The sequence below is a fragment of the Amblyomma americanum genome, chromosome 7 (assembly GCF_052857255.1).
Source record: "Amblyomma americanum isolate KBUSLIRL-KWMA chromosome 7, ASM5285725v1, whole genome shotgun sequence".
Classification (NCBI taxonomy): domain Eukaryota; kingdom Metazoa; phylum Arthropoda; class Arachnida; order Ixodida; family Ixodidae; genus Amblyomma; species Amblyomma americanum.
In genome coordinates, this window is record NC_135503.1 from 97,591,524 (window position 1) to 97,615,935 (window position 24,412).

Here is a 24,412-nt window from a genome sequence, read left to right on the forward strand (position 1 = left end):
GAGGAGGAGGGCATTTTCGGCGCTGGAGACGCTGGAAATCAAAGTGTTCGTTGTACGTTGAGGGAATCAAGATGAATTGGAATGCGCTCAATGGCCCCGCTTTGTTAACTGATGGTCGAGCTAAAGCATGCGCCCTTTCATTTCCCACTAGTCCCTCGTGACCAGAGGTCCGCGTAATCTGGTGGGGTTTATTGAGTGGTTGGGTACCCATGAGTCTAGCGACGAGTCCTTGCGAGAAGTTCTGGCAGGCTTGCTAAGAATCTGTGACATGAGCGCTGCACCCTTGCGCTCAGAGTGCGGTATGTCAAGTGGAGCAGCAGCGGTTTCCACCGCCACTGGAGGGTCGTGTATGACGGAGGCAGCCAGCACAGGGGAGAATTGGGAATATATCGCTACAGCCGCGTATTTATTGTGTTCTGGGTATGCCGTGGCGTCCACATACACCACGCTGACGGGGATGGCAATTCGCTTGCGTAGGTAGGAAATTCTTGCTTTGCAGCTGCCAGTGTGGACATCTTTGCACATATGCTTCGCTATCAGAGCTACTTTCATTTTTATTCTTTGTAGTTTCTCTAGGGAGGACTGAGAATCCAGGGCTCGTATGTCCGCTGTCATGCCTACATGCCGAAGAAGGGCGTGGCCGGCTTGTGTTTGTTGCAGTCAGACTGTTTAGTGACATGAGGATTGCTTCCTAGAGTTCGGAGTAGTTGTTGAAAAGGCAAAGGGTGTGAAGTTTTTCTGTTGAGGTGCTGGGCGGACGATTAACTGCCGTTTTATATGTCCCTCTTATGATGATGTCAATCTGTTGCTTTTTCTTTTTATCTGTTGCTCTTTCTGTTTCTTGGTCTTGTGAAAGGGAAGTCCGTACGTTACTCTACTGCATGAGGACCAGCAATGTACAGTAAGAAAGCAGTTTATTTCTCAGAATAGTATATACACACATAAGACTTCCTGCTCAACATCATGCGAACCAGGAAAGCTGCCATGCATACCCTTTCTTTAACACACACCGGAAGAGAGCTGGAGGAGACATTTAGCCCAACACCTCAGGCTGACTTGCTAAATGGAGCGTGGGTCTCAAACTTGTGCACGGTCAGCTCACCCCAGCATAATAACATGTAACACCCTAGCTTTGAAAATTTGGGGTAATCAGAGTGCACTTGGAGTGAATAACATCGTCAAAAGCAACAGTTTTTACTATTCCTTCTCCCACAGTGCACACTGAAATCCTAGTGTTTGTCACCAAGCGCACTGCATCTTCCAGATCTGCCAGGAATTTTATTTTTTTTTTCACAAAATGTGACGCCCTCTGGGGAGTGCAAAAAAAAATCTTGCCTGTTACACAAAAAAGCACTTGAAATCACACACATGTGAATGCTGAAGCCACAATTTGCTTACAGCTGGCAGTTCGTTTTCAACCAGTGGAGCATGGGAGAGGACTCGGAAGGAGAGGCAACAAGAGCAGCCATGTGATAGTCACATTATGGCATCATCTCCATAAAATGTAAATCTTTTAAAAAGCCAAAAATCAATAAATTAACCCAGCAAAATCATTATTTCACATGGCTGCCTCAACCACTTCATGTTGTTGAGCCTCCAGACCATAGGCAGGCAAGTTTGAGACCCTCGCCACTGGTAAACGCTTTGAACCACCCGCAATAGGCTACTATTGCACTGCTCGGAGTCGCTGCCACAGTGGTGCATCATCACCCCTGTAGGCCACTCCACTGTAAGGACATAAAGATATATGAATGGGAAAAAAACAACGACTCTGGTCCCAGACATATGCTGGATGGTGTTTGCTCAGCATCTGCACCTCCTTACAGGAGATCTGCATGCACTGAAATGCAGACATAGATAGCACAGAAAGATACCCGAAATTTTCCATTTCTGCTCCGGTACAATATGCCTATTCACACCTACGCAACATGTCTGAGGTTACCCTGAACAGGAATAAAGCCACAATTTCAGAACACAGAAGAGACCGCAAATCGACAACTCTAGTCGTGCAAAGAATAACAAGCACCCAATGCTTTTTAAAGACATTCATATAACATAAAAGGATAAAAGTTATATGAAAACATGAGTGCCACATAAACCAGGAAGCAATGAAAGTTGAAATTTATAATAAAATGTGCAGCTGCGGTGTGCTCGGCAGTATCTCTCTCTTCAAAAATTTGCAACGTTTCTTCTTGCACACAAGCACGCTAAACAGTCCCATTAAACAGTAAAGCCACTAACATAGTATAACATCTTCCCTGTTGGGATCAATTTATACCCGTGTCACAAAAGGCTATTTCAATGCACACTGAGCCCAGTGGGGACCGGCCACTACCCTTTCGATTTTTCCCCCTGTACAATACCATTGGACTTGAAGGTATATAAAATAAATAAATAAATACTGAACACGATAATTTTCAATGACCAAAGAACTCAATTGGTATTGACTTATAAGCGATTCATGAATGACCACTGCAATCTCAAGTCACCTTGACAGCAGCCTCTGACTGTTGCAAGCTGCTGGCTCGAACTGCCTGGTAAAATTTACATTACAAAATATGAAGAGGCATGGAAGTTCTGCGAATTATACGAGAATTGTAGAGGTTTCACTGTGTTCAGAGAGCTCTTTTACACAACTTTGAGCGAAATATAGCACACACTATAACACATGTCCTTTAGTTCATTACTCCTTCAGTGCAAGTGCTTTTGTAAACCAGTCTGCCATGTCTGGTGCCATCTATCATACATATTTCACGTTACATTCCTCAATGGACACTAAAACTCATGAAACACATGAACTGCAGGAAACATGGCAGCCACTTTCATCAATGAGCACTGAGACTGCACATGTGACAGGGGCATTACAAAACAGCAAGATAAACCAAATAAACAAGCTTTACTACTGTTTATGCTTGCTGCACACAAGCACTTGAACACCATGATCAATCTGCCTTTAAAAAAGAAAAATGCAGATAAAAAAAGTAAATATAATGTGCTCAACAGGCATGTGGTTTGTCTTCAAGCTGTTCCAATACCATTCCTGTTTCAGAAATCAGTAAAACAAGACCCATTAACAAAAAAAAAAAGGTTGTTAAGCTATAATAATTTCATAGACCAGGTAAAACACAACAAGGTGGATACGATGTGCTGGGGGCCTGCTGTAAGCACCACCAACAAGCACACCAAAAAAATAGAACATATATGTATAAATAAGACACACCATGCAATAGCTATCGGAGCATGAAAAAAAGGTAACATGCCCAATGCACTAATGGCATAATAAATAGCGCACTCAAGAGCAAAAGATAGGTCATCTACCACATAAATATATGTATAAATTTGCATACCGAGTGCATTCCTAGGATAACAAAAGCCTGTTCTAGGTTGCAAAAGCAAACACCAACAGTGAAAGAAAAAAAAGCAGTGGGTAATATATATTATTATCATGCAACAAACACCCCCTAGACATTTCAAAGAGGCTCACAAAAATAAGCATAGATAATCGAATACTAAAAAGAGAGCAAAAAATGAGCAAGTATGTGATTAAAGGGGGCCTGCAATGGCTTTAATGGCATAGCACATTTCCGGGATAGTGCAAAGCCATGCCATGACTTTTGGACGGCACATAAGATGGACCGGTCTAGATTGCAAGTGCCACACTACAATGCAGCTGTTATAGCTGTCTCGGCATGCATGACGCCTGGTGTGCTTAACATGGTGGTAAATAAGGTTTCTTTATGAAGCTTCCAGCTTGAGACATGTCTTCTGTTGTGTTGCTTTTATAAGCTCTGTCACAATCTTTCTTATGACTGAGAGCAAAGGGTGGATCTAAGAAGGAGCCAACCATCTCTTTGAGCGAGAAATTTTATACTAAACAACCATTGTGACAGTCACATTTTTTTTTCCTGTGAAAAAAAGTTACAATACGGCATGGCAAATATAAAACTGCCCCTCCTACCCCCTGCCTGAACTGTAATTCTAATATTTGCCCAAGGGCGTGTGACTGCGTGACATTCAATATTGTCAAAATACCCAGTGCTATTTGCAAAAAACAAAAACAAAGTTGCAATCTATTTACTACTAACAGGTTTTGGTTCTGTTATTAGTGGCCACAGGGGGTAACTAAAGCATCTCAAAGAGTGCAAAAATTACACACTGTAATCCCCCTGTCTGAGTTACCTTAAACTTCCAGCACTAATCAGCACTTATTTTTGTATTTTGCGGCATTAGGCTTTTCATTCGGCGCTGTTAGGCGGCACTAGAAGTACTGAATGACATGCAACCCCTTGTTCATGGTCAAAAAAATCATACGTATGAGGTTGCTCTATCTGAACTTGGATGCTTTGAACTGCTGTGCATGTCAAACAACTGAAATGCAGTAAAGCCTTAAAGAAAAAAAAAAAAAAAGTCGACTCTTGATAACTTCAACTCCAAGGAAACAGAGCAGTGTTTGTTCAAGTTATACAAAGTTTGAATTAATGGGCGCATTTTTAATACACTCAATGCTGACGGCAGTCATTAAATACAGGTCAAAACTTCATTAGCTAGCGAGGTTCGTTCAGTTGAGGTTTTTGTTTTCCAGCCCTCCAGGTGACCTCGGAGGCTCTGAAAGCACTAATGGTGGATCATTTTTCTTCTCTGTGAGCACTTACTAAAAAAATTCTCACGAGCAATGGAAGCGATAATTGCACACTCGAGGGCATCGGCTGTCATATTGTGTGTCATGCGCCTAATGCCTTGCATAACACATACAAGCGTTAGGTCAAGAGCAAAGCTGCAGTGAAGCCGATGCCTAAAGTACTCAAAGCTGCTCACAGATGGCGCCATGCAAGCCATCGCCATCGGCTGTCAAATTGGGCTGCCACTTTCTTTACAACACTCTGGAGTTTTTGAAACATAGATCACTCCAATGTCAGCGTGCACGTTATCACACTGGCTGTGTCTGAAATAAGCAATGCTGGCACCTGTGCTTAACCCCTTCATACGGTGAAAGTGTGAAGCTCATGCTCATAATCCTGATAATCAAAAGAGTGCCCAGTGCTAATTTTGCTCCAGCATGATCGCAATGATGTGGTGGTGGTACAGCACACCCGACTTCCAGGCTTTCACTGGCTGCTCCGTTTACACTGTTTGTACATGATAGGGCACCTGTAGCAATGGGACGCATGCAAATGACAAGCCTTTCATAGCCTGCCTTTCTATTCTTCAGCTTGTCGTAAAGGCTCCCAGAACATGTCCGTGATTCATGAGGATTTAATTAAATCCATAAAAATAACTTCACTCAACTGTGCAAGAAATGCAGGACTTATGATGTATTCAAGATGACGAAAGAAAAAGAAAATGCATCAAACCACAGATTTTGTTCAATCCTGATTGTAGTGTATATCTGCAAAAACTATTGGAGGAGTGTTGTACACCTGAAGCGAATTCCTATTCACTGGCAAATCTAATAACTGGCCCAAGAACCAAGACACCAGAAGCAAGACGAATTCCATGACCGCTGCTGCCTCAATGATAGCTGCTCTGCGATAAAGGTGCGCTGCAGGTCCAAAACGTCTGTTACACAGGCAGTTTCAATGGCTGCATAGCCAACAGCTTTTGATTTAATTTGATTTAAGGAGGTTTAATGTCCCAAAGCGACTCTGGCTATGAGGGACGCCATAGTGAACGTCTCCGGAAATTTCGACCCCCTAGGGTTCTTTAATGTGCATTGACATTGCACAGTAAAAAGGCCTCTAGAACTTTGGCTCCATCGAAATTCGACCACAGTGACTCTGATCAAACCCGCGTCTTTCCGGTCAGCAGCCGAGTGCCATAACCACTGTGCCACTGCAACGGCATAGCCAACAGCTGCTGACTTCCAATACAGCTGGCCAGTGTTACACAGCAGCACTGGCTGCCATGCAGAACTCAACAGCAGCCAGCAGGTTCAACTGACACTGCTGGTCTCAGCTGGACTGGTTGACTCACGAGGTGGCCGGCAATGGTCATGCTGCATTGGCTGACTGAGTGACATTTCCCAAGCCATGTGCTTTCAGATTGCAAGAAACATCACACTGTCCAGTCTAGTGCACACATGAAAATGCCGATTCGTGTCTGTCATGAGGCGATGATACTAACCATAACAGACACTAATCTGCATTTCTCACTGAAACCAATTACTGTACTATTGGTATCAGAGAAATAGTGTCTGAGCACTGAAGCCAAACATGCCTCAAGTGGATTGTTTTGGCTGTATACGGTGTTCACCTTCAGCATATGCAGAGTGCCAGACCTGGGCGCAAATTGCAGAATAGCAGAACAGTATTTGAAATGAGGGTTCCAAGATATACTGCACTGACTCGTGTAATTTACGCACTTTTTTCTTTAAATTAAGGCTTCAAAAAGGTGTTGTGCAAATTATGCGCAGATTTTGTGAACATGTCTTAATTAACTCTACAAAGGTCATAACCTGCAATACATACTGTATACTGCCGCCTATCGACCCTATTCACTATCAGATTTGGCGGGTGGCAGGAGGCTATTTCATGGCAACTCTGTACCCTGTCCAGGCGCCACACTGCTGCTAGGTTCAAAATTAAAAGTTACAACTGAGGTGTGCTCTTGGCCCAAAAAACGCTACACATAGGAAGATGGGGGGGGGGGGGGGGGGGGGGGGGGGGGGGGGGGGGGGCAGCTTACCCTGCTTTTCTAATAAGTGTTGGAGGGCGCTGACAGAAGTCCCCTCTGCCACGCTTTGGGGTGGGGTCATTATCCGATTTTCCGCTGTCTGACTGCTATCTTGTTGTGCACTGGCCAAAAAAAAAAATATTTCTGCAAATATAAGATGCATAACCCATCCTGCCCTGCCCCAAGTTATGCAGTTCCCCGAGGGATGGCATGACAGCACGTGCACAGCTCAAAGCAATAAACACGCAAGAATACAATCACAAAGCCAGCAATTAGGGGAAAGTGGAGATAACAGGGTACAATAAAACAGCGGCCTCGCATGTGGCCCAGCTGACTAGCAACAAACCGAACAGCAAACAGTTCGGTAGTTTCGGATTCTGGCGTGTGCTGGAGGTTACCGGAAATTTGCTCTCGAAGTGTTCATCCGGAAAAGTGACCACTAGCGTGATCAAGCCGGGTAAACAGCACCCAGTTCATCCTCTGGCCACTCAAACCTTTCAAAGCCGCATTGGGTGATGCGGCCGCGCCAACCTTCTCAAAGCTGCCTTGGGTCTGGCGCAGCAGGGAGTGTAAATATGCGAGTAAGTTTTTTTTTAAACCCGGGTTCGGTGTGCACAAACTACACGAGTAAATATGGTAACTAGCAATGCGAAATACATTTTCAGTCATCAATGGGCTGCACATGGCATGGTCATGTCAAAAAGTTTTTGAGTTCAGTTGCACAAAAAAGGGTGTACAAGCTGCCAGTCACTGAATTCAATAATAAAGCTGATAAGCTCACTGTTCACTTGAACAGCACTTGACTCTGCCTGTGTAAAACATGCACAACACAGGGCTGGGATTAGTTCTCATTAGTTTAGCTTTATGGTTTACAGTGCCAAAATCAGCGTCATGGGATTATTCCAGACAAGCTAAGGAATGCAACACTCCAAGTAGGGAAACACTGTGTGTGCATTAGCATCTTAGTTTTCAAGACAAAGCAGTACAGTTCTCAGACCTGCAGGCAGCAGCTTTGCTCTACCTTAGGAAAAAATATAGGAACCCTTTTTGTCTCTACCTTTTGCTTGTTCCTTGTCGACACATATACAGTGCCTCCACAGCCCTTGAGCTCTGCTGTTACAGCTGGCAATAGCTGTTAACCCAAGCTAAGCCCATTTTGTGGCTGCACCGATTTTAACGTCCAGCCTTGCTTGCATTTTTTTTAGCAGGTTAATTACACTTGCCATTGCCTAAGCTAATAACTGCAGTTGATCAAGAGGCACGCGGCTTTTCTCTCTTCTTGAAATGAGCATAGCACTTGAAAGACACCCACACACACACATTAACAAAGAGGGTTCCAAAAAAAGGCACAACTGCACTATCGCTTCCTCATTTACACTTTCCCTCCATCCTCCTAGTGCTCCGTTTCTTTGCCTCGAGAACATGTGTTGACACCGGTATCATGCGGAATGCAAACAGAATGGATGTGTGAGGGATGACGAAACCGAGTAAACATAGTGTATGTGCTTTCTCCGCAATACACAGTCTGTGCTTTGGGTGTCACTTTGGATGTGAGGGTATAGGGGCAAACAGACCCAGAATCGCACCTCTAAAAAGGGCTGTGGATGTGCCTGCCAAGCAGGATGCCGCTCCACATGTTGCCCCAAGGGCATCAGGAACCAGGCACGGATAGCTGCTTTGTTCAAAATTCTGTGGAAGAAAAAAATGTTTTTGATATTCAAAAAGCTCAAAGGCGTTGAATCCTAGAGGGCTAATGCCAGTAAAGATATTTACTAAGCACACAACGCAACAAGTGTGTAGGTTTGATCCACCATGATTAACGAGGAATCTGTTCTTAGTGCCTTCAATGTTTTTGATGGTTTCTTGCAAGACATCACACCGAGAACATAGCTTTATTTTACTTGAATACTACACGGTATTTTGACTTAGAACTTTGCTAGTACGTGGAAACAAACCTACTTAGGGCTACAGCGAAGTAGCAACACAGAGAGGACAAAAAAGGGACGTAACCACAGGCGCTAACTAACAACTGCACGTTGCTACTGCGTTGTAGTCTTAAGTATGAACAACCAACTAGCCAGCCATTACGTAGGAAACAAACCTAATACAGTAATCCCTCATTATAACGAAGTCAGCGGGACAGCGAAAAAATTCGTTATAAGTGTATCGAGCAAAACAGTCAACGACACATCATGTGTCACTTGCTGGCCAAAGTGGGCTCAGCGTTTATTCAGCACTGGTTTTATACCATATATGCAGAGGAGGGGGACGCCCTTTCCACATGGGGGCATATCTTGCCACGAACACAGTGCGCGCCACACGCAGCGCTGATAGTGATACAGATTACGATACATCCCCCCTTGTAAACAAAAAAAAAAAATTTGCATGACAAGGATAGCTTTTTAGCTTTGGAAAACAGAAAAGAGTGAAATCAAAACAGATTTGGGCATCAAAACTACATCAAAGATCAGTGCACTGAATAAAAGTCACAGTACTTGTTCGAAGTTCTCGTCATACATTAAGTGTCGAGGTGGCCGACGTTGTCTTGTAGTCCTTCTTGGAGCTACCGCCTGCTGCAGACGCATCGGCATAGTACTCGCTATGCAGTCTTGATTTTGCACCGCATCCGGGTCGTGTTGCGTGCACGTAGGGGCAGCGCATTCTTAAAAATAGTCTTCGTCGTCCTGGTGGGGACTGCGTAGGCGGAAAGATTCTCTAGTTGGCAGTAGATGCTCACGATTGCATCGCAAGAGTTTGCTGTCTTCAGTCATGACTGAGCTTGTCATAATGGACACTTCAAAAGGATATGTGGGAGTGTTCCCTCCAACCCTGAATGTGGCGCCATCGCTTGCTAACTGTGGCCACATCCGTGCTCATGAGAGACTCCAATCACTCAGTGTCATATATATTACAACTGCAGAGTGGGCCAGCTAGGTGCAAAACACTGGCAATGGACTCTTTAAATGTCAATGCTGCATAAAGAAGTGCTTCCAATCTACCGGCAGAGGTGCATGCAAGCACCTGCCTGCCCCTCCACTAGCTGCCACAATCGCATCCTCACCACCATGCTGTTCGCCGACGCATCGCCTCCTCTCCCAGTTCGAAGCTTGGCATAGCTATGGCGGAAACTTGGGGGAACTCAAAGTAGGACCTCATCATTGCTCTGCTTCCTTCACTCAAAACCACACACTACAAGGCAATGGTCCCTTGTTAGAAGGCAGGGGAGAAAACTCACAAAAAAGAGCTGCGGCAGGACTCACAGTTTGAGGCAAGGGGCCCTCAGAACCGACCGCTGGAAAAATCCTGCAGCAGCTGTAGGGTGTGACCGTCACAGCCCGCCACGTCCAGCATGCCCAGCTCATCAGGAGGCGCCAAGGAGAAGCCCTGGCTGCACATGGCGCACACTGCAAACCTGCATGGCCAAAGCACCGGTGGAAAGGGCTGCAGTACCAGCAAAAGCTTGCAGGCTGGACTGGGTGTTTAGTTAGGACAGCCTTTGTCAGAGGAGATCAGACCACTTAGCACACAACTGGAGTTGTGATTTGGGCTGTGTGGCAGAGGCTACTGCAGCACTGCTGGCAAAATAGAACCCATTACAGTAAAAGCTCGTTAATTCGAAATCGGTTAATTCGAACTGACGCCCAGGTCCCGGCAGAGCCCTACGTATTTCAATGGAGAAAACTCCCGATAATTTATACAAGTCGGCATCCGCTACGGTTAATTCGAACTAGGAGCCACTGGCTGACACCGCTCCTCGCAGATATAAGTTGACCCATAGCGAGTAAAACAGGCTCCAAATTTACCAGAGATGTAAAACAATGAAAAAGAAAAAAAAGCCGAGTGCACGAGGCTCACGGAGCCCGTGTTCCGGTGCATGCCGTAGCAGGTTTTCGCTGCCGGAGCACTCGCCCGCGCCGCTGATGCTTCGGCGAAGCCGTTGCAGGTTTTCGTTGTGCCGTGGTCACTAGGTCGCGATCACGTGGTGTAAACGTAGTATGGCGGTTCGGGCGATGACGGCTTTTGTTGGTGCAACGAGCGCGAGCTGTGTGGACATCGGCATGGAAACATTGGAGCCCTTGAGTGACGCCAATATAATTGAGGCTGCATGCTCCCAGAGCTCACGTGCGGTGAGAACAGCCTACAGTGATGAGTTCGGTGGCGGCGACGAGACTATGCCACGGCCAAGTGCACATGAAGTAACGTCGGTGCTCAAAGTTGCAGCACGCCACTTCTCTGTCAATGGAACTCTGACGTCGCGCAGGAGCTTTGGGCAAGCTGCAGATGATGCTGATAGTCTCGGCAGGAGAAACGCAAGCAAATGCACTTCACCGGTTACTTTTGATTTTGACAACCCTTCCCCGTAAATATAAGTGTTTTTGGAGCATAAATAGCGCAATGCACTAAATCTCGCTGCTCACGCAAATGCATTCCAGTAGTTGTTTCTGGTGCATAACTAGCTGATCAATTTATTTGATTCGTCACAAAGACCGGATGAATTTAATTCTTAGAATATGCCCGCCACAAACGTGTAGTAGCGCCTAGCTCGCGATAACGGGTCTAGATGTGATTGCCTCGAGTTCTGTTTGTGCGGTGGGGCGCTATAATCACTCATTCTGGCGCCCATTTGATAATTCGAACTTCGCTTAATTCGAACAATTTTCCGGTCCGGTTCGAGTTCGAATTAACGAGTTTTAGCTGTATATATGGGCAGTTTTTGCTGCCTTGCAGAAATAAGAGAGCTTGTGCTTATACGAGATGCAACACCCACTATACTGGTCTCGTTGGTACAACAGTGAGCCCAAGGGCAGGTTTCAGCGATGAGTATGCCAGTCATCTGAACATGAAAGGAGGTGTCCACCAGTGATACAATGGGTACAAGCTTTCCCCTGGCCTGGTACTTGGCTTTCCTCAGGTGAAATGCCTGGAAAATGGGTCTTTGATCCCACCATGTGAAAAAACACCTCATGCCTTGGCACTCTTTGGCAAACACTGTATTTGTGCCAGTACAATTCATCATTATCACCACAAACATGAAAGGAGATGTGCAAGCACAAAGTGTGCATGCTGCAAGCAAAGCAACCAAGATTTTGATGACCCATGATGGCATGGTCCTGTTGTGGTATGTGGAGTTAAGTGTCCCATTTCATCTTTCATTGCCCTTCGCACATTTGGCCTCCATCGACATGTGTCCACCGTCATCAGGATTCAATCCCTCATCTTTGTGCTGATCAGCCAAACGCCATAACCACTGAGCCATCGCGGCAGTTGGCTGGTAGTAAGCCTGCTTGGGCTTTTGCTATAATAGCTGGTGTAAGCCATCAAGATTTCGGATGCTTATATATGTGCCCGATGAGGATTGCAGCCACTCAGCATGCCCCCACATGCAAGTGTGTGGCGCCTCTGTGTTCACTGTAACCGGGTCCTGTGTCCACAGACTATCTGAGATTCAGTGCCTTAGCTCTAATGCGCATTGCGACCATCATGTCCTCGTCTTTCATATTAAGTGAGCATTCGTAATAAGTGGGGCTGTTATAAATGGGCTCACCTGCATTACACAGTCCAGCAGACTTATAACTAACAATGTTTACCTCCACAAGATGACTGCTTGACAGCAGGAAAGGTTTCCTTTTTCCCTAGCCAGCAATGATGGACCGCATCCCGGCCTCAGTGTTTTCAATCCCTCTTTCCAGTCATTTATGCACAAGCTGGCCTGATTTTGCAAGCTGTCACAGAATGGCGGTTATTCTCACCTGGTGCCAGGCAGGCTGCATGCCTCCCGGTATTCCCGCAGGGCCTGGGCCGGGTGGACGGCAAAGCTCTGGGTCTGGTTGTCGGTGCACACCAGCACTAAGTCAAAGGAGCGCCCCTGTTCCTTGGCCCACCGCAGGGGAAGCGACACATCCACTGGACCCATGGGGGTCTGCACCGCATGCCCCGAAGCAAACACAGTCAGTTATGCCCCATGAGCCTGCAGGTATATCCTATCTTGTATTGAAAGGCATAAAAATGGCGCAGGAACGCTACAAGTGTTGTGAGTGATGGTTTGGTTTGGTTTGGTTTATGTGGGTTTAACGTCCCAAAGCGACTCAGGCTATGAGGGACGCCGTAGTGAAGGGCTCCGGAAATTTCGACCACCTAGGGTTCTGTAACGTGCACTGTGCGATGTCATTGCACGGGCCTCTTGAATTTCACCTCCATCGAAAGTTTCGCCTCCATCGAAATTCGACCAGGAGGCGAAATTCGACCACCGCAGCCGGGATCGAAGCCGCGTCTTTGGGGTCAGCAGCCAAGCGCCATAACCACTAAGTCACCGTGGCGGCTTGTTAAGAGTGATGGATAATGATGCAGGACAGCAATGGTGTTCCACACTGGAGGTGATTTCACATATCATTTGCCTGCAAAAAGTGCAGGGTATTCAGACAAATGACTGAATTTCTTCAAAGGGAACATGCCTGCGATACTTCTTGCAGATGTAATCATGGCATGATTACAAAATAATAATTAGCGAGTTTTAACCCTTCATGGTGCTTTGTACACAACTGCTTGCTTTGCAAACACGCAGCTTTTCCTCAGAGTGTGTGCTCAAGCTAGCATTTCTTTCTTCATTTCAGGTAAACTGAGCACCGTTCATCTTGCAACTAGGGGGCTTTATTATGCCAACTAGCAGGCGCAGCCAAAAACATTTCACAAAACAATGAGCCATGCACTAATGTCATCAGTACTAATGGCTACAATTTTTTTTAGTGCACTAGAACTTATAGCGGCCATTCCCCGCATTTAGCCAAGAGTGTGTGTTTGTTTGTCCATCTGTCTGTCTGAAATTGAAATTGGTTTTTGGGGAAAGGATATGGCGCAGTATCTGTCCACATAACCCCCCACACCTGAACCGCGCCATAAGGGAAAGGATACAGGAGGGAGTGAAAGAAGAAAGGAAGAAAGAGGTGCTCCTCGGGAATTATTTTGACCACCTGGGGATCTTTAACGTGCACTGGCATCGCACAGTACACGGGCGCCTTAGCATTTGCCTCCATCAAAACGCTGCCGCCGCGGTCAGGTTTGAGCCCGGGAACTCCGGATCAGTAGCCGAGCGCCCTAACCACTGAGTCATCGCAGCGGGACTGACCGTCTGTCTGAAGCTGGCTTTCTGGCAGGCTGCTCACCTGCCCACTGGGTGGTGGGAAACCTGCCCACCGTGTCAGCCGGCAGCTCATTCAATCGTAAAAGGTTGGTCGGGAAGAGCAACCAGGGTCACACCCTAACCCAAACAGTGCAAGTCTAGAAGAGCAGTGGCGTGTCTTAACTTGACTGCTGCACCACTGTGCCAGGAATGGTAGGAAGACTCCCAGGGATCTATGAATGGAGGAAATGACCAATTCTGCATACTATATGGGCATTAACTAGGGGTACGCAAATATTCGAAATTTCAAATACGAATCGAATATCTTTGATATTCTTTGATTGATGGGGGTGAGCTAAGGCTGGCCCTTCTGCACACTGACATCATCGGGGTAGGGGACACGCGGTGAGGTGTGTCGCCCTAATCGGTTGTGAGTACTGCGAGCAGCGATTTTTTAAAATCAGTTCTAAATTATAGGTCCACGCAGAGCTTTCAAATTTGGTTCGAATACCCACAAAGACAACCTCTACAGATCAGTTGCTCAAATAAGCCATTGAAATCATTTCAGGGTCCATGTAAGCACCTGTTCCCCAGGTATCACATCATATTAGTGTGTAACTGGTGCAGAGTTGCATGGTACTCCAAGAGCCGCGTTTCTTCACTTGTCAAAAGCATGCTACAGTTGTGTGACCATCACGATGCTTCCTGAATTGTCCTGAACATGCCATTATGAAATTGACAGTGAGTGTTTCATGTTTCAAAACAAACTCACTGGCTTTCATTTGGCCAGCACAGCCTAATTGGTCATACAGAGTATATTTGCGAAGATATTTTTTTTAACAGGATTGGTGAGCAGCAAAGTGAAAAAACGCTTAAAGCAGGATAGGCATCCTGGATGCGACAGGCTGCCACAGCAACCCACCTCACGCATGCGGCGACTGATGTCGGCCAGGCTCATCCGAGCGTCCACCTCGAGTTGGACAAGGCCACGTGCTGCGAAGGCCAGTGCAGTGACCGCGTCCCCCGTACGCACCAGCGCCTGGAGCAGCAGTGCCGATGCCTCAGCCGGCGTCACCCCGTCCAGACCCCGGACACGCCCATGGGCCATGGGGCCCCGCACATCCACCGCCACCAGGAAGCGTTTGCCTGTTGCTGGCACCGCCTGTGTGTGCATGCAATAGACGTGAACTTGCTATCACACATCCACATGTGTGCGAGAAATTGCAAAAAGTACAAACGTACTTTTATGCAAGGGAGCAATAACTTATTCGCATCCACCCAAGTGCAGCCACGCATGTGGCTACAAACGAAAGCTAAAAATTTGTCCTGGACTGGGATCAAATCTTTGGGCGGATGCTAATGACTAATTACTCCCTTATTACAAATTTACTCCACCTTAAAGGATTCCCCTAATCACATGTACAAACATTTTTCCAGCTCTGAGTTGTTGATCAATTCAGTCTCATCTTACCACTTGCTAGCCATCCTAGTTAGCGCAGTCGGTATGGCAATAGTCCTAGATAGGCAGTGGTCCCAGGTTCGATCCTCAGATCAGGACTAAATTTTCTTTAACTACGAAGTTTTTGGAAAACCTTTGCAGCTTTCCTTTGTACCTGCTGGCTACATTTGGGTGGATGTCAAGAATTACACCATTCTTACAAATCTACACATCGAGGGATGCCTCTGAACACACTGGATGTACTTTTACACATACCTAATCCAGAAATGACTAAAGCCTGACACGACTAAATTTTTGGAACAGTAAAATATATTTTGGCATTCTGGGCAGATTTCAAGTGTAGATGCAAACAAAGGCCTTCATGAGTTCTGGAGTTCAACTGTACATTTAAAATTGTATAACATAAACTTCAGAAATTGATTGACTGACTGATCAATTGATCAGTCAATCTATAAACTTATCAGCCTGATTTGGTGGACATTCTCAAGTTCAGTGAAGAGAGATTTGAAACACTATAAAATCTCATCCCAATGCTGTGATGCTTGCATCCAGTGCTCCTGTGGTCATTCACATGCCCATGACACAGCCGTATTTATTTATTTATTTATTTATTCATTTATTTATTTATTTATTTATTTATTTATTTATTTATTTATTTATTTATTTATTTATTTATTTATTTATTATACCCTCAGGGCCACCACAGCATTATAGAGGGGAGTGGTTACAAAAAAAGGGTGAAATCAATTTAACAAACTGGAGTTAATGAAACAGACAACGTACAAACATGACTCCTACATATACATTGTTAGCTGAGGCGTTCAGGAGAAAATAAAGATAACACAACATAAAATGTATCCTAGTTATACAATGTTAGCCTGAACGTTCTTGAATAATTGATGATCGGTGATGGTGGCCGTCGAAGAAGGAAGGTGATTCCACTCATTCGATGTGCGTGGTACCAATGACTGAAAAAAAGTTTTTGTTCTGCAGAAAAGGATGCCAACCTGCACGGTTATGAGTCATGACTATATATTCTGTCTCTAACATCTGTTGGCAGAATCACATCTCAACCGTGCGCTAGTTTTTACAAGGTGAAGATGGCTCATACAGAGATCAGCAAAAACAGTGACAGCACGCCTCCTTACAAATGCTCATTTAATGAACTTGCTGGAAACCTTATAGTACATATCAACTGCCAACTGGACACAGCATGAGCTTCCCCAAGCACTCTGATCTCCTCTTGATATATACGCGCAGTGAAACCCATCCGACCTCGAAGCAGTGCTGAGGTTAGCTCAGGAGTTTGAGAACGGCTAACTCAGGCTAGCATTTACCCGAGTCTCTACGGGCTGCTGTTGGCTTCACAGCTTCTTGCAGCACGAACTGAGGCAGCACAAGAAACATGCATAAAAAGACCAGCATCTTATGCTGAGACCTCTCAGCAAAGAAAACAGTGCAGAAAAAGTCTTCATCAGGTTTTACACCACTGCCTTTCAAGAACATTTTTCCATGTTCAGATGAATTGCCTGATGCCCCAATTGACTACACGACTCTCACTTTGCACTGTCATATTTTTAATACACAGATCAGAAAAAATGCTCAGTATTACCAGTGATGGCACCCTTATACTAGCAGCGCACAAGGCTCGTACAGTCTGTGCCAGAAATATCAAAGCTGAAGCAGATTGTGAAATAATTTTATATATAAAACATGGCAACAAATATCCTTGTCTGCAACTTAGGAGTGCGAATACAGTGCATTCACAATAGCTGTGCGTTCCCTGCAGTGACGTGCTGTGTGCTGCTCGCTGGGTGTCGCTAGGCCTAGCTGGGTTCACATCACCTACAGTTGCTCACCATTTTTGCGGACTCTCTATTAAGGGACTGTGAAAACATCCGAAAAATCTAAGTTCATCGAAAAAAATCGCTTTGTGCCAACTTTAAAAGCTAATATAATGGAGGAAGGGGGTCAGTAGCTTTGAGCAGATCCAGAAACTGAAGCAAGCGCACTCTGTTGGCTTTGGGCTTCGTACTTAGGCCTAGCAACTAGAGCTGAAAACCAACCTTGAAACTGACGATATGCTGTAGTACGCACTCTGAGGTGGCTTGTGTATAATAATAGGCATTTTGCCTGACATAGGAACACCAGTTTTGATGGTCTGCGACAAAAAAGTTGGGGTTGCGGTGCATTTTGTTGCGGGTACGAGCTCTTTGCTTGGAACAGCACTTCATTTTCTTGCACTCTTAGTCGCAGTGAAGCAGTAAGCCTTCCAAGGACTTTGCTGCTGTCTCTTAGTTTATCTGGGACAAAAGAACTCGGAAAAATGAGTTCTGTGAACTGTGACCAGTATCCAAGTTATAGTGCAGCAGACCAAGTCCAAGAACAGTATGCATGTACAGTGTGCCAACAAGTGGAAAATACCCATTTAAGAGGCTTCCTTCTTAGCTTGAATTCTGCTTTATTTGATCAAGTTTTCAATCCCCCTTGAAGTCTGAATTGATGAGGTTCCATTGTGCACATTACTTGGGGGCTTGGCTATATTGCTCAGACCATTTACAACGTAACCGCTTATAATGCGGGACCGAGTTATATGCGGCTTTTTGTGACAACCGCTTTGTCTCCCACAGAGTTCAATGTATTGGCATACCACTTAATACGCGGCAGCACATAACCAAAGACCGCGTATAGTGCGGGTTCTGGAAAGCTTGGCGGCCTGCATACTGGCGCGGGCCCGTGGGTACCGGCGGGCACAGGGATCGTGCTTTCCAGAATGCGCAAGAAGGGGGCGACAGGCGGGGCGGGGAAGCATTGTCAGTTTCAAGGCAAGGTGAAAGCAGGAGAGGATAGAAAAGCAGGCATTTTTCTCTCTCTCTCCAATGTGCCTCCGTTGGGCACACTGATTGGACAAACCTTGATGGCATGGCCAGATGAGCATCATAGCATGCTGGAGCGGTGGCCGCGGCAGTGGCAAGCGCATGGCATGATGCTGCAAGCGCTGCTCGTACCACGCACACGTGCGGCAGCGTCTTGTCATGCCTGAGTGAGACGTGTCGTCGCGTGTATCGAAAAGTTGACAACGTGAGCAAGTCTACCAGCCTCGGCTGTCTTCAGTTCCGATGGCGTCTGCTCCTCCGAAAGCCAGGAAACGGCAAGCTCTCAAAACCAAGCAGAGCATTGTGAGGCACGTCGAGAGCAGTTTGAAAAAGGCTATGGTGGCAAAAAAGCACATTGTCGCCGACACTACTGTGTCCGCCATTTGGACGAACAGTGACAAGTTGTGACAACATATGCAGAAAGACTCCGCGTCACTTGCAAGGAAGCGGATTCGTGTGTCAAATTAAAGTGAACCTCGATTATACGGCCCCCTGGCTATGCGACGACTCGCATTTTGCGACGAATCGGTTTGGTCCTGGCAAAACTCCCACACAGAGACAATGTATTAAAATACTCGATGATTATACGACGCAATTTTAAGCTGACCCAGCTTCCTACGATGGCTCTGGTACAGCGCAGAAAAAAAAAAAGTTCTAAGCAGACGCAGGCTGTCCCGTAGGCACATTGTAGCCGGCTGATAATGAATGCGAAATAATCTTCCCCAAAAGAAAGCAAAAGCACTCGAAAATGCAGCTCCCGTCAACCACAGCGGTAGCTGCAGCATAAAAGAAAGGCCGCGCCGGCCGCGCACCGTGCCTCTACAGCTGCCTCTCCACCGTGTCTCTACAGCGTGCACTTTACACCTGCCATTAACCTTTGCGGATTATGTTGGTGTCGACGACAATGACGCTGTGTAGCGCAGTGTCGCTGGATGAAATCGTCGACAGTGTATGAGCTGACGCTGAAGGCACCTCCGACAAGGAGGACACAGACGACGTCACGGAAGCCAGCGTGTCTATTCCTACCTAAGCAGATGTGTTGCGCAGCGTCGACAATATTCGGCGGTTTGTTTGTGCTCATGATGAAGACGGCGACCTGCTGTCAGATGTTGCAACTCTCGAGAGATAACTAATGCATCGCGGTTGTTCAAATGTCCAGAAAAAAATCCCCGATTTCTTTTAAAGGTGAGAATAAAAAGTTGCTCACACTTCCTCCGAACAAATGCTTGAGTGTTGACATTTTTTAAATACAGTCAAAACTCGATTTAACGAAACCCGATTTAACGAAAATCTCGATTTAACGAAGGTATCCTAATTCCCCCTCAGACGCCCATAGGGTTCAATGCTTTGACTAACCCGAAATAACGAAACCGATTCCGTGATCTGTCCCGATTTAACGAACCTTTTTTCGAGAAATAAAGGTGAAAAAGTGTTAATTTTTGGTCTATTTTGTAGACAGCACCCCAAAATTTATTGATTGCGAGTCAGCGGTAACAGCGCGGAGCATCTTCATCCCGTCGCTTTTTTCAAACTGCGCGGCGCAAAACGAGTTTTAATTTTGAGTCGAGCTCACAAGATGGCGCCAGCAGTAAAAAAGTTTCGTGCCACATTTCCTAGATGGCGCTGTTGCAGTTCGCGTGTTTTTTTTGTGTGTGTTTGTGTGTTGTGCTCTGTGTTCGCTCTTGTGCGGATTTCCCCGTGCCTTTGAACGCACGTCTTTGTCAAGCTCAGTTTGTTAGGCCTCCATCAGTCTAGCCTTGCTATTGTGAACGCGGACGTGGTGTGTGCGAGCAAGCGCGCCGCTAACCCTCCTGACTAGCAGATGGAGCCCTGCAAGAAACCAAACAGGCTTACCCTGGACGAGAAAACGGACATAATTCGTGCTGTGACAAGTGGACAGAAGAAATGTGACGTCGCTGCATCACATGGCATTCCAGCGAGTACTCTCTCCACAATATTGAAAGGGAAAGATGACATCCTCCGCGCCACTTCGTCAGGGAATCTCTCGCGCAAAAAAACGCTGAAGACCACTCCTCAAAGCAAAATGGAAGAGGCCCTCTTCGCCTGGTTTATGGATTTGCGGGCGAAGAATAGTATTCCCATGAGTGGAGACCTGCTCCAACAAAAAGCTCGCTCTTTTGCGTGCTTGCTGGGCGACAACGAGTTCAAGGCAAGTCCCGGCTGGCTGTCGCGCTTCAAAGAACGACACGGCATCGTCGGGAAAGTGCTTAGCGGTGAAGCGAGCAGCGTAAGCATGGCTGTAGTCGGCGACTGGCAGTCTGAAAACGTGCCCGACATTCTGGGAAAATATGCCCCCAGCGACGTCTACAACGCCGACGAGAGCGGTCTATTCTACCAAATGCTGCCTAAAAAAACACTCGCCCTGAAGGGGCAGGCGTGCCACGGCGGCAAACACAGCAAACAAAGGCCGACTCTTTTGCTGTGCGTCAACATGGACAGCACCGACAAACGAGACCCGCTTGTCATCGGAAAGAGTGCGAGGCCGCGCTGTTTTAAAGGCACCAAAAAGCTTCCTGTGAAGTATGTTGCCAATTCAAAGGCGTGGATGTCGCGTGCCATTTTCGCTACATGGCTGAAGGAATTTGACAGCGACATGTGTCGCCAGAAAAGGAAAGTGTGCCTGTTGCTGGATAACTGCACGGCCCACTACGTTGCAGAGGTCGAGCTGACCAGCGCGGAGCTCCGCTACTTGCCCCCAAACGCAACGTCCGTGGTTCAGCCCTTGGATCAAGGGATAATTAATAGCGTGAAGTGCGCATACAAGCGTCGAGTCGTCGACAGAGTTCTCCTCAACCTGGAGCTGAAGCGCGAGACGAAAATAGATATTTTTATGGCGGTTGAGATGGTGGCGGCGGCTTGGAGAGCATTGAGGCCGTTGATAACTGTCAACTGCTTCAGGACTGCCGGTTTCGGTACACTAGGCCCTGAAACTGCCGAAGCTGGTCCGGACTGCGCGAGCGCCGTGCACGAGGATGAAGATGCCTGGGAACACCTTCGCTCAGTGGATGAAGTGCCCACAGGCATAAGTTTCTCAGACTACGTGAACGCCGACGCAAACGCAGTCACAACGGAAGTTTTGACTGATGCCGATATGTTGCGGCTTGTAGGAAGCGTGGAGGGAGTGACGGCTGAAGACGCTGCCGACGACCCTGCAGGTGCCGAAGCTCCCGTGCCGACACCAGGTCAGGTGATGGATGCTCACGATCTGCTGCGACATTTTGCCGGCGCACACGAGGGGACGGAAGACGCGCTGGACGCACTTCAAACCTACGAGAAATTGGTGCGGCCGTTGCTCACAAAGCGCATGCAGGCAAAGATCACCGACTTCTTTGGCGGAAAATAAATTTGTAGTCCCCTCGGGCCTTTCTTGTCGAGTAAGAATTTTTGTTGTTTCTTTTCATACGCGCTAGCGGCGCCGGTCGTGGTGTTGGCGCTACCCACTCGAAAGTAGCGCGGGGGGTCATGACGATGACCATACGGACCCCCAAAGATTGCGCTAGTTGTATGATTACCAACTCTGGCGCCAATTTGTCATTAGCTGTGTGGCTTGCCGTCCCGTCGGCGGTATTTAGGGAAGATTGTTGCGCCGCTAGCCGAACCGTCCTTTGGGTCGGTGCTACCGGTGTGAATTCGTCACGCGCGAGTGCGACGAAGAGTGAAAATGGTACGTGCTAACCGATACAACCGCGATAAGCTAGTACGGTTTATGTGGATGCAAAATGCATTATGTTCAATGGGTGCTCAGTCGGGGACTTGACTTTACTACTTTTAAAACGAAAGTACTGTTTAAGCGGGTACGTTTTAACGAGGTTTTACTGTAATCGAATGTACTGAATTATGTGCCCAAGAAATGCCTCATTCAATTTAACGAAGTTCTCGATTTAACGAAATAATTCACGGCTCCCCTCAACTTCGTTAAATCGAGTTTTAACTGTAATTTGATCTACCTTCCTTAGAGTGGTGTTGATTCTTGCCATGCGCTTATTCAGGCAGTTGCTACCAATTTTTCGGGCAAGACTGAACGCTACTGCCGATATTCTTCGTTTTTCGATTATATGATGCTCGGATTATACGACAGTTTTGCGTGGCCCCTCAAAGTCGTCTGATCGAGGTTCCAATGTATGAAGATGTCGCCGCTTTGTTTGAACGGTTTCGCGAGGTCCGGGCCTAGAGTGTTCCTGTGAGTGGCTCAATATTGCAAGCCCAGGCCAGGTGCCTTGCAAACATTTTGGGGCATGATGATTTCAACCCATCGAACGGTTGTATTCCGCGTCTCAAGGAACAGCACGAGATAACCTCGTCATCGTCATCGCCGACCATGACGGCGTTATGTGTGATGTAGCCGCCAGAGATGAATATATCACAACAGTGGTGCACGGTCGCGATGAGCCTCTATTCGAGGATAAGCCCGATGAAGTGAGTAAAAGTGAAGCAGAAGTTTTGTGCAAAGACGCGCTCGACTGTTGCAACAAACTGCGCCTCTACTGCACTCAGAGAAACCTCAGTGGGCAAACGCTCTAGTGCCTCACTGTTTTTGAAGCTGAAGTCATTAGCAACGCAGTTCAATCGCAGCGCCAGGCTAAAATAATATGCTTCTTTCATTCACTACGACACTTCGACAAAAAGGTCAAATAAATTGCTTTGTTGCCTGTGATTGCAGTTTTGTGCATCTAATGTGTTGTCAGGTGCACTTTGAAAGGTAGGCTGGCCATTCTGAAAACTCTAATGCATAGAAAAGCTACGTTTTGGTTACAGTGCCGTACCGCTTATAATGCGGATTTTCCAGACTCCTGCGGTATGCGTTACAAGTGGTCTATGCTGTAGGTGCTGCAGTGAGTGAGTGTGAAAGAGGTCCGAACAATCAGTTGTAATGCGTCCAAAATTTCAGGTCCTCTTGTACACTGGCTCATGGGACATGCTGCGGTGCCGCAAAAAATCCAAATAATGAGGCATGTCCAAAATATCTGCCTTCCATAAAAGATCTAATACTGTTATCAGCACACTATAAACATAATAATGACCAATTGAAATTAGCAAACAGTAGGTTTCTGCAATGCTTAGACAGCAAAGCAGCTAGGCATTAGCTGCCAGTTGCCTCCAGTCATCATTGGCATTACTTCATGACAGCGGTGTGGCAAGTCCCTCCAATGGCAAGGGGCATGCTTTGCCACAGTGTGCAAGTGACTAATTGCGATGCGACAAGCTTTTGTGCCATGGCTCGCGCCTTCATCTTCCACACATGAACAGCACTGCAGAAGATATAAATAGGAGGTGCTGGAGAGCTGGTAGGCAAGAAGTTAGCAAGCGTTTGCACCAGTCGGCACAGCCCAAAAGCAGCAGTGCAGGTGGCTGCAGCCATGCAGTATCCATCATGCAGTGTGGCTGTCAAACTCAAGGGAGCTGTCCCAGAGGTGATGAAAATAGAGGCAGGTTTCATTATAATGCACCATTTTTCCCGCGATACTGCTGTGATGCGGGGAAGCCACTCTGACTAGAGTTTGGCCTTCTACTGCAGTAAGCTGGCAGGTGTAGTGCAGAGAAACGAACCTTTCATTTGGTGGTGCTTTTCGCTGCTTCCGGAATCGTCGCAGGTGCTTTCAAGACAGCGCCATAACTTCGCGGTCTGTCCCTGGTTTCTAGTAAAGGTCACCCGAGTTGCCGTCCCTTCAAAATTTAGTTGCCGTCCCTTCAACATTTACGCTGAGCTGCTCTCTCATGCCTTTTTGGGACATTTTACATTATGAATTTCGGGTATGTTGAGCCATTTCACAATTTTCACTTGTTCATTACAGTGTGGTCCTACTATGCAGCTACCATTGGAAAAGACCTCTGGCTAGGCCCCTACCACTCAGCCACAAATGAGCAGGGCATGACCGGTCACCTTGAAAGAGTGCTCGTGCAGGGCAGCTATGACGTCGTCCAGCTGCTGGGACGAAGCAGGACGGTGGTGTTGCTTGGGGCGGCTGGCCTCCAGGTGGCGCTTGAGGGCGTACGTCTCCAGGGGCCCCAGCGGGGGCGGTTTCTGCTCTGCGGCCGATCGCAGCCGCTCCCGTAGCAGCCCCACTAAGGGGCCCCGAGACAGCAGGCCTGCCCGCGACAGACGCGGCACGTGCGCCACCAGCTCAGCCAAGGGCAGCCTCCGCACCAGGCACAGCCATACCTGGTCGTCACAGTCAGACCAAGGGGAAGGGAGAGGACAAGAGTGACATCAGTGTGGTCGATGGGCGAGACAGAACAAAAAGCAGCCAAAACATTCGTAGGTTGGCGACA

General features: G+C 47.0%; 1 protein-coding gene across 6 annotated transcripts in view; it reads right to left on the bottom strand.

The window, feature by feature from the left end:
• Nucleotides 1-1,756: 1,756 nt before the first annotated feature.
• The window catches only part of LOC144099441 (RNA-binding protein Ro60-like), a 35,112-nt gene continuing 12,456 nt past the window's right edge, over nucleotides 1,757-24,412 (bottom strand). For 3 of the 6 annotated variants that reach the window (XM_077632738.1, XM_077632740.1, XM_077632736.1), the window contains exons 5-9: nucleotides 24,024-24,302; nucleotides 14,709-14,948; nucleotides 12,420-12,589; nucleotides 9,930-10,081; nucleotides 1,757-9,363 (exon numbers count right to left, since the gene is read on the bottom strand). In XM_077632738.1, coding sequence (XP_077488864.1) covers nucleotides 9,949-10,081; nucleotides 12,420-12,589; nucleotides 14,709-14,948; nucleotides 24,024-24,302 — 822 coding nt within the window. In that variant the 3' untranslated portion in view covers nucleotides 1,757-9,363; nucleotides 9,930-9,948. The remainder of the gene's footprint in view (nucleotides 9,364-9,929; nucleotides 10,082-12,419; nucleotides 12,590-14,708; nucleotides 14,949-24,023; nucleotides 24,303-24,412) is intronic. The other 3 variants (XM_077632739.1, XM_077632737.1, XR_013307401.1) reach the window with 2 other exon arrangements.